The following is a 13,531-nucleotide window of genomic DNA, read 5'->3' as shown; positions in this document are numbered from 1 at the left end:
AGGTACTCCTGCTTACACAGGAGGAAAGCCTCCCACTCGTGCCAAGCAAATACAACGTGCCCCAGCTGCTAGCACACTGGTGATGAAAATTATTATTTGGCAGACCCCAGAATGATACAGGTCTACTTTCAGAAGGGCAGACAAGAAACATCTCATCTGTGGAAGGGATGCAAACTTTCGATTCAGACAACCTACAGTTACATCACTGGTGGCAGCTGAAGCCAAAGAGAGGAGCAAGAGCAGGATGCTTTTCAATAGTGATGAAGATTAAAAGCGCTAACACACCTACCAAAAGTTATACTTATCCAATACTCTTCGGTTCAGTGAAAGCAATTCCATAGCGCTTTTGCCTATGCACGCAAATTGTTACGGACTGGCTTTCTTCCTGGAAACGCTCTTGCCTGGGTTCAGAAAGGATTTGGATTCCATGCTTTCTGAGTGTTAGCAACATGTCAACCAGCAGTAGAAGTTGCTGAACTGCAGAAAGATCTGTTTCCACAGCAAAGGTCTTGAGGAGGCACTAATGCTATGGTTATCTGACCCACAAAAGGAGGTCCAGTTCAAAGGGGGAAATCTTCCCTTTCAAGAGCAGACATTTATTCTGGTCACAATGGACACAATTCAGTTTGCATCTTCTTAGGCTTTCCCAGGCCACATTAAGATCTGAAGGGGCCCTCCACTAAAGACTCTTTTCTTAAGGAATGGTGACTCTTTTAATTGATTTCCTTGCTTTGGAAAAGAGACTGGTTTACACCTGTTGACCTGTACTGTACTTCTACATCTTGGTAAGCGCTCTCTACATAGTGCTTAAGTCAGCCAACTGGATTTTTACTTCTATTTACAGAACACTGATCTTATTTACCCTCTGCCATTAGTAGGAATTTATTTTCTGTTAGTTGATAAGGTTTGCATCCAATTACTAAATATGTCACACTAGTAATTCTTTATATTAGTGATGTCAGCCCACTAACCTGATCTAGTTTTCTGTTCTTCATTAATTTCTTGCACTTCGATTTCTTTTAAGTTCTTCTTGGGGTCTGTGATATGAATGAAGAAATTGTGGTTGTCTTTTATCACTTTCACCTTTACCAAAGTTAGACCTGCAAAGCAACGGAATACTATTATTACTCCCACTAGGCTTCATAACTGCCCTGCACCCAAAGAAACCCCTGCACCTACAACTATAAAGCACACAAAAAAGAAAATTGCTCAGAAGTGGACTGAATTGCTTAGTAGTAGATCAAGACAACAAAATTGTTAGCTGAGTTTAGACTAAATATTCAAAAACTTCCTGACAATTGGATCTGAGAGGCTGCAGAATAACCCTGTTGCTTAGATATTTTGCATTTGACTGGACAAATTATTGGAACATGCATTCTTGAAATATCATGCATTGGTTGCCATTGAACAGATAAATAAAACTGATTTTTCTCCATTTCTAATTTTCTGGTACTTTATCTATCAGTTGTTAACACACTACATGAAAATGTAAACATTAGAAGTGATAGAGGCTACTATGGAATTACATAGTATTGTCACAATGTCTTTAACTGAATTTCTACCACTGAGACATGAAAAAGCATTTATGGATTAAGAAACTATGCCATCAGTTAGTAACTGGGTCAAAACAAAGTCTAAAGAATTAAAGGATCACCTTTTACAAACTCTATCTTCTCTACTTGAATCTGTCCTCCATCAGATGGGAAAAGATATTGACTAGTTCCTGATACTTGAATGACATCCTCCCCTGTATTGTAGCCAAGAAACTGGAAAAGTAAGTTTTAGGTTATGTGTAAATGAGAAAGGCAGAAGCCATGAGAGAGGTAAATGAAGGACAGATCGCCAGGATTCCACTGTTCTGGTCAACATTTTTTGCTTAGATATTTAACTAATGTAATAACAACTTTAGCAAATACATAGCATGCTATTGTCATATCCAAATAATTTCTCAGTTACTAATTGAAGTAACTTGTTACACATGAGAGCAGAATCTGGTCCTTCAGTGGTATGAAGCCATTACTGAAACTGAAGAGTAGCAAGTAGACTGGTGGCTTAACATATAATGGCAGGGAAAGAAAAATTCTGGCCAAGTACAAAGAGACAAAATACAACGTCATGGGATCAGATAAAGGACAGATAAAGATTCAGCTTTCCATCTTCTAGATTTTGGAATTCAGACTCTGTAAATCTGATTCTTAGATTGCTGTGCCTTCCGAAGAGCCACAAATTGGCAAAAATTAAGTGATTATACTCAAGTAAGTTCAGACTGAAATACTATATATCTCTGAGTTTGAAGTCTGTACTCAAGCAAGTTTAGACAAAAATATATTGACCTACGCAAGTTTTGGATGCAATGTTTAGACTGCAAATACAAAGCAGTGCAAACTGCCTAAAAACTGTTTAGACAAAACTAGTGAAGAGTTCCCTCTGTAAGAAATACTCCTCTGTTAGTATAACAGGCAGAATAACTTCTATTAGGGCACTCCAAGAATATGTATTTTGAAACGGGAAATGGAAGAAACAGTGAACTCCTTTTACTTGATTTCCAATGTGAGCAGCCAAAACTTCAACTAGGTCTAGCAGTCCCTGAATACGGGAGTTGGAACAGGTCTTTATGTTCCCCTTTCCTACCCTCTCCCTTGAAAATCACATTTTTAGGCAAAATTCAGCCCATAAACATATTTTCCATGGGCACAAAAACATGATCAACTTATCTTTGTGTTCATGTCATATATACTAAACCCATCCAAGTTAATTAAATAGTCTTGCGTAGGATAATCTTAAACATCAAAAACTGCTTTCCAAAACTTTTTAGGAACAGATCTGCTGCTAAAATGATAGAGTTAAACAAGATATAGTTAGGCTTAATTTGCCTTGAACTCCCAATTTCACAATGGATAATAGCTTTGCTGCAATCTTGACTCTATAGATAAATAGTTAGCAGTTTCCTAACGTGGTGCAATAATACGACTCCTTACCTTATAAACTTTCTCAGAATGTGGTTCTGGGATGCTGGGATCCTCCTCAAGTTCAGGGGCTTTTGCTGGCTCATCTTCAAACTTCTCTTCAGAAGATTTCTTGTTGGAACCTTTACTTTCTTCATGTATTATCTCCTGTCCTTTCTTTTTACCTCCTAAATTTTCTTTTTTTCCTTTTTTTTCTTCCTTAAGTTGTTCTTCCTCTAGTAATCGGACCTGCTCCTCCTTCCAAGCCTACATTAAACATTAGGAATTCAAAAGACTGTAGTTCTCTGTATTACAAGATATTTCATATATGTATGCTGAAAAGAGTACAAGTAAACAAACTCAAAGGAACCAATGTTCTAAGCCACTCTAAGACATGCTTTCCAAACTTGTCTACAGTTTTACAATATTGCGCACTATATTTTGCATAAAATTACTGACTCATTCAATCCAACAGGATCAGTCACTCTTGACCGCAGTAGACATATCAGATGATTATTTGTATCTTACACATTCAGTCATAACAGGATTATTTTGTTGTGCACTCTTCCACAATGTTTATCACCACATCAGAATGCATCACTGGTATTAATTTATTCCCCAAATGCAACTGTGAGATAAAATGATTTTATTCTTTTACAGAAAAAGGAATGAGGTATCAATGCCAGAATTATCAACTTGTATCAGGAAGACATCCAAGATTTTCTGGAGTATTTAGGGCTTTGTAGCATTTTATATTCTGAGCATACCAAAGCACAAGCACTTCTCTGGAAGAAATGGTAAGCATGCACAGTTACAAGTTAGACATTAGCCTAATTTGAGCCGTGCCAGCTCAAGCTGAGTACCCAGGAATTGGTTAACACCATTTCATATCTACATTTCAGTATCAGTGCTTTAAGTGCAGAGCTTTACACAGTACAAGAAAGATGAGACATACTATGTCTCTAAGAAGTCAAAAAAAGCAGGGGAGTACAACATCAATTAAGCTAGATTTGTGCAGATTAATTGGTAGTGCCAATGGTAAGACTTAAAAACCATGTGCTTAACTCCTACCTCAGCCAGAAACTTACTGTGTGAACCTAGGCAGGTGAATTCATCTGTAGTGCATGACCATGGTCTACATCTATAATATGGGACTCTCTGTCATAAGGGAACTCTGAGGTACCATACTTAGATTCCTTAATTTCAAAGAGCTGTAGATAGTGAAAGTAGGAGTTGGGTACATAAGCACTTCCATGAATCTGGATCTTATGTTTTCATAGCTTTATAATGAAAAAACTTCAACGAGAAGTAGGATATTATCCATAACTCTCATTTCCTAGTACTGCAATTATAAATTGCTTTTGGAATGTCTAGTCTAACTCCAAACAGTCTTGCCTTAAGAAAATAACATAACTGAATCAATAAGGAATAAATTAAAGAAAACAAGAAATAAAGTATACAAAAAAATAGCCAAGAGCAGAAAAACTAAGAGGACTGAGTCAAGCCTATGCAAGAATGAAGGCTTACCTTCCTGGGAAAGCAGTGTTAATTAGTCCATTTCAGAAACATATATATTTTTGCCTTACCTTTAGAGAACCTTCTCTGACAAAAGGACGCTTTTCATTGTTGGATTGAGATTCTGGAATGGTCTCTGTTACACTCTCAGGTCCTGATGTGCTGCCTTTGAGAAATGAAAGAGGAATAAATGAGGTTATAAATATATGAGAATTGAATAATTTTAAAAAATGGAAAAATAAAAATAATAGAAATGCAAGTAAATAGAAAAATATATATTTGAAAGTAGTAAAAGTATAAAAGTAGAATAAAGAAAATATTAAAGTTTTTTAGAGATAAAATAGAAAGTCTGTTCAGGTTAGAAGAAACTTATCTGACAGCTAGGATTACTTGAGAGTCATAACTGGGGAACAAATATGCTAAACAATATATCGACATATTTAAAGACTGACACTCTGCTTCTTGCTGCTGAAGGCTTTGTTCCTGCCACAAGTTTGTTTTTTTTTTATGCAGATGAGCAATGCTGAATAAACAATAAGCAGTATTTATTATTTTTGCTACTATCACTGTTCCAGAATTCAGATCCAGTGCTTTAACCAGTTCACCAAATGCTAGAACAAGTTCAATACCAGAGTCATAGATATTAGAACCTTTAAAGAAAAAAAATGTGAATAAATGCTGTGTGATCCTTCGAACCTTCACTAAAGAAACACTTACCATATCCCCTGTTTACTATTAGGGCTTTATAGCATCTATGACTCATGAAAAGGGTTTCTCTCTAGGTGTGTGGTTTTATATCATACTTGGATACCCAATATTTACCTGCCAGAAAAGATGAATTCAAGTACACTACCAGAAAGTTCTAGTTAAATTACTTTGTATTAAAAAATAGAAATTGGCAGTGTGGGTTACAGCAGTGCCAGTGAAATCGAAATCACCTAAAGACACCGTTTCCCACCTGCACATCCCACCTAGAGGTTAACTTCTATCAGCAAGTGAACTTCTCCATGAATCCTATCTGTCATGAGGCACCACATGGCCAAGATTCTATCTAGCTCCTGTGACATCTACATAGGTACAAATTATGATTTAGAAGTCATAACTGTCCTTTTGGTTTCCAAACTATAATCAGATGTGTTAATTGGGTTGAGGACTAACATTCCTATTTTTGTAAGTGCTAATTGCTAGTACTAGAAGGCTTCAAAGTGCATTCTCAAAGAAGGTGAACAAAGCAAAGGCTAAATATCAATAAACCATTGTTAATACCATTTAAATACAAAAAGTGACAATTTGGACAAAAGTTCTCTTTTGTCAAAAGGGGTTTTCAGATTTTGCTGCCTGCTCAACAGTTACTGTATGAACTGCTTACAATTCTCACTACCTAAAATGTTGCTTATAATTAAAGTTTGCTCTACAGTCTACTCAATTCCAGTTTCCAGTTTTAGCTTCTAGCCCACAGCTTCTGTCTTCCAGCCTTTATCCTGCCTTTTTAAAAAGGAATTTTCCTGAACCGTGTTGCCAACTTTAACTACTGCTCATCTCTTCATATGTTCAGTCATCTAAACAGATTCATATTTGTATGTAATCCTTAAAATAATTCCATTAAATAAACACAGCTATTGTAAATGTAAACTGACATTAAATGTCTCAGTTTTCAGAACAGAAGATGATGCAGAATATTTTAATATGTGCGTTTAATTAATTTCAAAACATATTTATGTCTATACAGATAACAAAACAAGGTTACCCTATAAAAAACATACATGCAATTCTGCTCTGAACAGGCTTGGGTCTCAGCACTCAACATGAAAAATGAATTTTCTAGGATAAAACAAAAAGATACCCACTTTGAGCTTTCTTAGGGAAGCCAGTTTTTTTGACAGCACATGCAGACAATTCAGAAGGTCCTTCTACCATGGCTTTTTTCAGTTTAAGAGACTCTATTTCCCTAGCCATCTTCTCTTCCTGGTATTTGACTTCTTCCTCTTTCACCCAGTCTTCAATTGAGTTGGCCACCAGCTCGAGATAGCTCCTGAAAAACACAACATTCCTTTATTTACCATAATACAGTTTTCACTAATATGATTTCAGGTCAAACAAGATCACTTGGCTTCTCAGTTTCTTATACAAATATTATTCTATAACCTTTGAGAGAAGGCCTGCGTTTGACAGGGTTTCTCTCATTACGGGAGCTGGTGCTTTTGCCTGGCTGGTATTTGTTTAATGTATCTTACGTTTCGGATTTTGGTTATCCTTTCTGCAAAGAGATATTAGAAACTTGTCTTCCAGAGAACATCTGCTCCCAAAGAAAATCCAGAAAGTCAGAAAACATAAGAGACATTCAGTTTAAGAAAGTTTCAGGCTCATTCTCCTCCTTACTGTGTTACCATCAGGATAACTTATCTTCTGAGTTGCCCTTGATTGATATTGTCTTTTAGAATACACTTCATTTGTTCGTTCAGCAACTGAGGTGTTATTTTATTTAATTTCTAGCTCTTCTTTATTGGTGTGACAAGACAGGTGTTTGGAAATTGTCATCCAAATCCAGATTAGAGAATCAGTGCACTGTAGCCTGGCATACATTAAGAATATTCACAATTAACAATTAAGTTGAAGTGAGCACTGAATGACAAACTGATCCAGAGTTTGCAGCTGGTATCTGTAGTTGCATTGTCTCATCTTCCAAAAGTGTCTGAAGTGACTGCTAAAATAGTTCATTGTGAACAACTGCTTCCAAGGTAGGACAAAGCCTGGATGTCTTATATGCAGTTGCCATTCAACCCCTTGTTTGGAGTGTTATAATAATTCTTTAAACTAAACTTCTTCATGCGTGCAAAACTAAAAGGGGCTTTTAAAGAATGCACGAGATTCAGTTGTTGTGTCTTCATAATGTTTTGCACTTATAAGTTCAAGACGATTCAGTTGTATTCAAAACCTCTGTATGCATTACAGTTTTTGGTTGTGAACAGGCAGACAGCACAACCGATTGTTGACCTCATGACAGTTTTAAAGTTCTTATTGCAGCATTACATTATACATCCAAGAGAATTAATATGTAGGCTATTTACACAGATTGGAGATATATACAGTTCAGGTACAGCTTCCAGATACAAAAGTCCCTCCCAGCTTCTGCAGTGTAGGTGGAGCCTGCTTTGGGAAACTTGCATGGAGAAACTGTTGATCATATACCCAGTGGGGACAAGGTGACTGCTTATATCTGAAGAAAAGTGTACAAGCTATAAAAACAAAGGTGTTGAAAACAAAAGGCAAAACTAGGCTAGAACCTAGCTGCCAGTACTGGAATAACTTGAAGACAAATATACATTATAAATAATAAAGAGATTATTTGCGTGGAAAATATTTTAGGGCAATGAAACAGTCATTCAAAGTCAAAAATATCCATTCTATTAATATGTATTCTGATGTCACTACTGCCAATGTCTGACTCAGAATCATTTCTCAGAAAGGATTATTCTTTTCCAGTAACTTGTGTAATGTGTTTACTATGAAACAGTAAACAAATGTCATTAAGATTAACTTTGAGCAAAAGAATAGTTTTGAAAATGTCTGAATTCATTTGGCTTCCTGATAAGAGTGGCCACTTATCCTAACCAGAGCTGAAATGTTTTATATACACGTATCACCGCAGGTACATGTGCCCATGCCTCTGGATCCACTTAGTCAGTGTCATCCATTGGATTTCACATGCAACCTCCTCCTGCCCACCCTTTGAACAGTACAATTCCTGAATTTTTGGGTGTTCTACATGAAATATGGGACCTGATCTCCATAGAGAAGATGGAAGGGTAACTGGGATCTCCAGGAGCAAAAGCTGCTGCAACATAAGAAACTGCATTTCCCTCTTGCATGAGAATTTGCTGTAACAGGACCCACTGTAACCAACTAATTAGCAGGTAACAGAAGTATATTGCAGACAGCAGCTATGGAACAACCCTACAAAGCAGGTCTGTGGTCTAGAAGATGTCACAATAAAGAAGTAACAAGTAAACACAGGTAGAGCACTCCTAACAGAGAGATAGTCACGCACAGCATCTGTTGTGTATTTGTAATTCTCTTGTGGTGAAAGTGTGACTCTTAAATATATCCCCCAAATTAGAATGATAGTAGTTTTAATAAAAGGAAAAATTGTTACTACACTCATCAGGAGCCAGTTATTTCATACAAAGGTAAAAACTAGTAATAGTACTGCTTAATTAATAAGTAGGGTTTGTGCCTGTTTCTGGTAACTCGGCAGGATCTGGAAGGTAAATTGCAGACAACAGCCTGAAGCACTCCAGGTATCTAAAGACTGTCTTCCACAGAGGTGTTATGTTGCTTGGACGCATACACTAGTAAATATTTATGATACTTTGTCTGGAAATCTGAAATGATCTTTAGCAAAAAGGTTGAATAAGGTCAGAAAACATGCTGATTATTTTGCAGAGAAAAGACAGGTATTGATAGGACATAACAGATACCAAATGAGAGCCCACAGCTCTTCAAAGATACTAAACAGCATATATAGCAGTGACATTGAATATTTCTATGAAACAAGAGCAAAGCCAAACCTTCTTGTTAGCCTTAGTACCAGTTTATTTTAGGAACTCCTTGCTGCTTTGAAACAGAACCTGATGAATTGTCACTGAACAAACACGGTGTGCCCGAAGCAGGAGCTATCTTTAATGTCTAAGCCTTGTTTCCAGCGTATGTGGAAGAGTAAGAAGGAGGAAGCATATAGCTATTGCATCTTCAACTTAATTATAACGCATCTACCAGAGAACATGCTTCATTCCTTATTTGGATGCAAAATTAGCAACTTTTGTTTGCATTGAGAGGTCTTCCCACTTCTCAACTGGCATTGAAGTGACTATTTCAATGCCCTCTCAAGGTGACCAGCCAATTTGTTCTACACCAGGCAGCTAAACTGGCACCAGTGTTTATGTTTAAGCAACTTCAATCAGGCCCTTAATGTCCAGTGTCCTGCAGAAGAGTAAGAATAGCCTGCAAAGTAAACAGTTCTGGGCTGCAACAGACTTTTGTGTAACAGGCTTTGAGACCACTGACCCTCTGCCTGGGTGTATCTGAATGTAAGACCCAGGTTTACTTGAACACACCATCTTTCACTATCTTTTGGGGAAGATTTCAGCTGTTATATACATATAAAAAATTGATTGACCAGGCATTTAGTGGGTTTGCCCAACAACCACAAAACAGCCAGCATTTTCTCCAAGGAACTTTGTGATTCTGCTGTTAAATCTCTTCTGGCACTGGTCCCAGTCACTGCTAATCACAACAGCCTCTTTTCGTGGCAAATAATTTAAGTCTAAGTGCCTGGAAAGCTGAGATGGACTCACACAGAGTTCCTTGACTGAGAGCAAAGATATGAAATACAGTACAAATATGTCTTCAGGAAGGCACACTTTGCCTATTTGGTATTTAAAGTTGTTCAAATATATAGGTACCAACAAAAGTTTCCATTAAAAGATTCCTGTATTCTTATAAATGAGGTACTGCACTTAGAAAGGGATGCCTGCAGACAAATTGGGGGTGGGTGGGGGGTGTCCACTAGATAATTTGCTTGAAACTCTATTTGATAAATCAAATTTAATTAATCCATAGAGCACCAGAGTAACATGGTTAAAGATAGCTCAGCTGTCTCTCTGTGGCATTGTAACTTCTTTACATATCATCACATGGACATATATTCTATTTTCAGTCAATTATTTGGAATAGCAGTTGGATCCACATCATCATTCATATTGCTGTTTCAGTGCAAAAATGTATTCCAAAATGAATAGGTCCACTGACAAAAGCTCTAATAGTGGACACATCAACCACCTGCATGCCTCTAACTGGTGAGCAGATAATGTCAAGGAATTAAGAAGAATGTGGTATTCTGTGAAAAAATTATTCTAGTATTTTCCCAGTGACACTTGCCCAATTTATGTATACATATTTGAAAAACCTGATAAGTACATTCTTAGACAGAATTTATCTTCTAAACTCCCTCACCTGAAGTGTCCTCAGCATAATTTTCTTGATCTGGATATCCCTAATATGACTTTGCGTGTATGTGTGCATTCTGTATGTTTTTATAGTTTGTGATAAGAAGTCACATACAGTTACTGCATGGTTCTCCTCACTCAGAAAAGCTTTGTCTCAGTAGAATTCTTCTCACATAGCACTGTTTTCCACCTGCATGACTTGCGTTCTCATAAATGTGTTACACTGTGATACCTTTTAATTTCAAAGCTTTGCCCCAAGCATAGCCATGCAGGCTTTAATTGAAAATGACTGTGAATGAGACATGAAAGATAAAATCAATTACCTGAATCCAACATTAGAGTGCAATGCAATATCCCAAGTCTTTTGGCACAAACGATACTGATTCATAGGATTGTGAAGAACCATTAGCAAAGACTTATCTTGGGCACGATAAAAGGTATCAATACATCTATATTCTTGGGATGCAGTATGAAGAACCTGAAAAGGAAAGAAATAAAGGTACGCCCTCCCTGCAGACAGTAGCATATGTACAGATGTTACATCGCACAGCTTTTAGCAAAAGGTGCTTCAGAACTTCACTTTCCTATAAAATGTATGCAAAGCATTTGGATTCCAGCAATCTGAAGTGTTTGGGCAGGTGGAAATTGAAACTCCACCGCTATTCATATGAAGAAGAGGCAGTTACTACGCTCCACTTTGAGACTGATCATGAATGGAAAAGTTTGGCTAGATAATATACAAATAAATTTAAATATTAAATAAATACTTAAACAAATTTAAAGAATACAGTTTTAAAATTAATAAATAGTAAATAAAAGCAGAACTGTCGTATACCAGGTAAAAAGAAAACAAATTTACTTTTTTTTTTGAGCTCAGTTAAGTTTACTTGGTATTTGATTTGCTATACTACAACCTGTACATCTCTGAGATTTACTGTGTTCTACATTATTCCACTCTGTTCTGTACTGCCCCATCTTTTTCAATGTTTACATTGTCTGCAGGCTGAAACTTATTTTACTTATAGCTAGAAGAAAGCCTTCTTTTAAACTATTATTTTTACAAAACTATGCAACTGAAGTAAAACAGAAATAATTCCATATCAACAAATATTCTCTTTAAAAATGAAAACCTTAATAGCAGCTGGTGTAGAAATTATGTTCAGATGTGATATGTAGTATAAGAAATATTCTTACAAAGTGTAATTTTCCATTGCAATGAAAAGTTATTTTCTGTTAGAGTTATTTTCCATCAGTATCTTTTGACTAGATTCAGTAATCATTGACAGTTCAGTTGGTATTAGCTATTTATGTTGCATAAGAAGGAATTCCCCATGTACTGAAATGTATGACCAGACTTTAAAGTTGTGATACTAACATGGTGTTGAAAAACTCCAAGCAGCCTTTCCTTCACTCATGCATAACGTGTCAGGATCAAATAAGAATTGCAGCATATAAAGCTCAAGGCAGCACAGGAACTAATAATCCACTCCTCCCAAGAGAATGCCTACCAATTTAAACCATCTACACTTGAACTTATCTTGCACATTTGTCATTCTGTCTTTCTGCAAGGTAAGTTTTAGTCTTTAGCTTGCAAGATTTCTATAAATGAAGCTTGTAGCCCTGAAAGGGTGAAGTACCATTACAACAAAATTTTCTATTTGCCCATAAAATATATACTGTATAGGTATTTGCAAAGTATACTTTCACATACCTGCACTAATGAGTCCCCTAACTGCCACAGAGGATCAACCCTAAGGGCAAGATCATTTTGTCTCCATCACACTTTTAGCTAAAAGACTCACTACCAAAAAGGACAGTTGCAGTTTGGCCAAACCAGGAAGTAAAAACCCATTACAAACTAAATTTCACACAAGAAACTGAAAAGTAGCTAAGAACAATGGGTTTTGGTAAAAATGTAAAAGGGATAAAGCTGAATCAATTATCTAGCAAGGAAACACCCTGTACTCTGCTACTAATACTTTGTACAGCATTCTGAGGGGTGACTGTATGTGTAAGACTGTCAGTTCACAGATACCTGAAGAAGAACATGGGGTTGAAAATGCTCAGCGAAACTCCAGTCTGTCAAACAACGCCTCTGTGTCTTTTTTATTTCTTCTAAGCTTGGTCCTAGGCCACAATTTTCTGGACTCACCTCAAGATACACCAAAACAAAATAATGAGTATCAACGTTTCAGTATCAGTTGTATTAAATTAACTGTAATCTTGTTGACTTAATAGACAGCATCCCATCTTGCATCACAGTTAATTGCATAATGCTGCACATGTGTAGACCCGTATGGCACTATTTAATAAAAAACACAATTATTCCCAAAGGTTTTTGGTCTTGGCTTTTTTATGGCAAACATAATCTAAATATTTTTATTATTAGGTTATATGTTTTTGAGTTCTGTAAGCAATTATGAATATTTAAACATGTCCTATGAAGTAATTTTAAAATTGCTATATTTATCCAGGGCTGTATGGCAGACAGGTGTTTCTGAAGATGCCAAACTACACAGATTATTAGCATAACATAGTTTGGCAATTTCTCTCAAATTCTCATGCTAGTATTTGGTCCCCTGGTATTCAGTGAAACCAGCATAGAATTGTAATTAGTAGCTTCACCAAGTCTCATCACCCTGGAATTCAAAGAAAGTGATTTCATAGTGCTTAAAAGTTATGGTGCTATTTGCCAAACATCACAATATTAACATTTGCATGCAGCATTGCAAAGGAATCCCCAGTAACACGTCCTGGCATTGAACGGTATCTTCTGTTGTCTCATGCTATAGAGCACAGTTTATTCCATTCCTTACACTTGCCATATCAGAAATAAGAAGATCTAATTCTTTGTTCAAAACAGGATCAGTCAGATCATCTTTTCCACCTTTGCCATTTGTTTCTGTATGTCCTGGAAATTGAAAGCAGAATTTTAAGAAGTGTTCCAGAAGTTTCATCCCTAAAGACTAAGGTCAGAGTGATGCAATTTCCTTAGCCCCCCAATGAAATTACCATCAAGTTGGAAGCTTCATTTTATGATACCGGTCCTATAAATACATGATCAGT

At 36.5% G+C, this 13,531-nt stretch overlaps 1 protein-coding gene across 1 annotated transcript in view; it reads right to left on the bottom strand.

The window, feature by feature from the left end:
• SPAG17 (sperm associated antigen 17) overlaps positions 1-13,531 on the bottom strand; it is a 103,300-nt gene that overhangs the window by 48,760 nt on the left and 41,009 nt on the right. Inside the window, exons 15-22 of the mRNA XM_049824475.1 lie at positions 13,282-13,376; positions 12,501-12,617; positions 10,789-10,943; positions 6,308-6,492; positions 4,532-4,626; positions 2,979-3,212; positions 1,655-1,766; positions 972-1,100 (exon numbers count right to left, since the gene is read on the bottom strand). Coding sequence (XP_049680432.1) covers positions 972-1,100; positions 1,655-1,766; positions 2,979-3,212; positions 4,532-4,626; positions 6,308-6,492; positions 10,789-10,943; positions 12,501-12,617; positions 13,282-13,376 — 1,122 coding nt within the window. The remainder of the gene's footprint in view (positions 1-971; positions 1,101-1,654; positions 1,767-2,978; positions 3,213-4,531; positions 4,627-6,307; positions 6,493-10,788; positions 10,944-12,500; positions 12,618-13,281; positions 13,377-13,531) is intronic.

Source organism: Accipiter gentilis, chromosome 21, assembly GCF_929443795.1.
Source record: "Accipiter gentilis chromosome 21, bAccGen1.1, whole genome shotgun sequence".
NCBI lineage: Eukaryota > Metazoa > Chordata > Aves > Accipitriformes > Accipitridae > Astur > Astur gentilis.
Note: the sequence above shows the minus strand (reverse complement) of the source record. Positions and strands in the feature narration are given on the sequence as shown.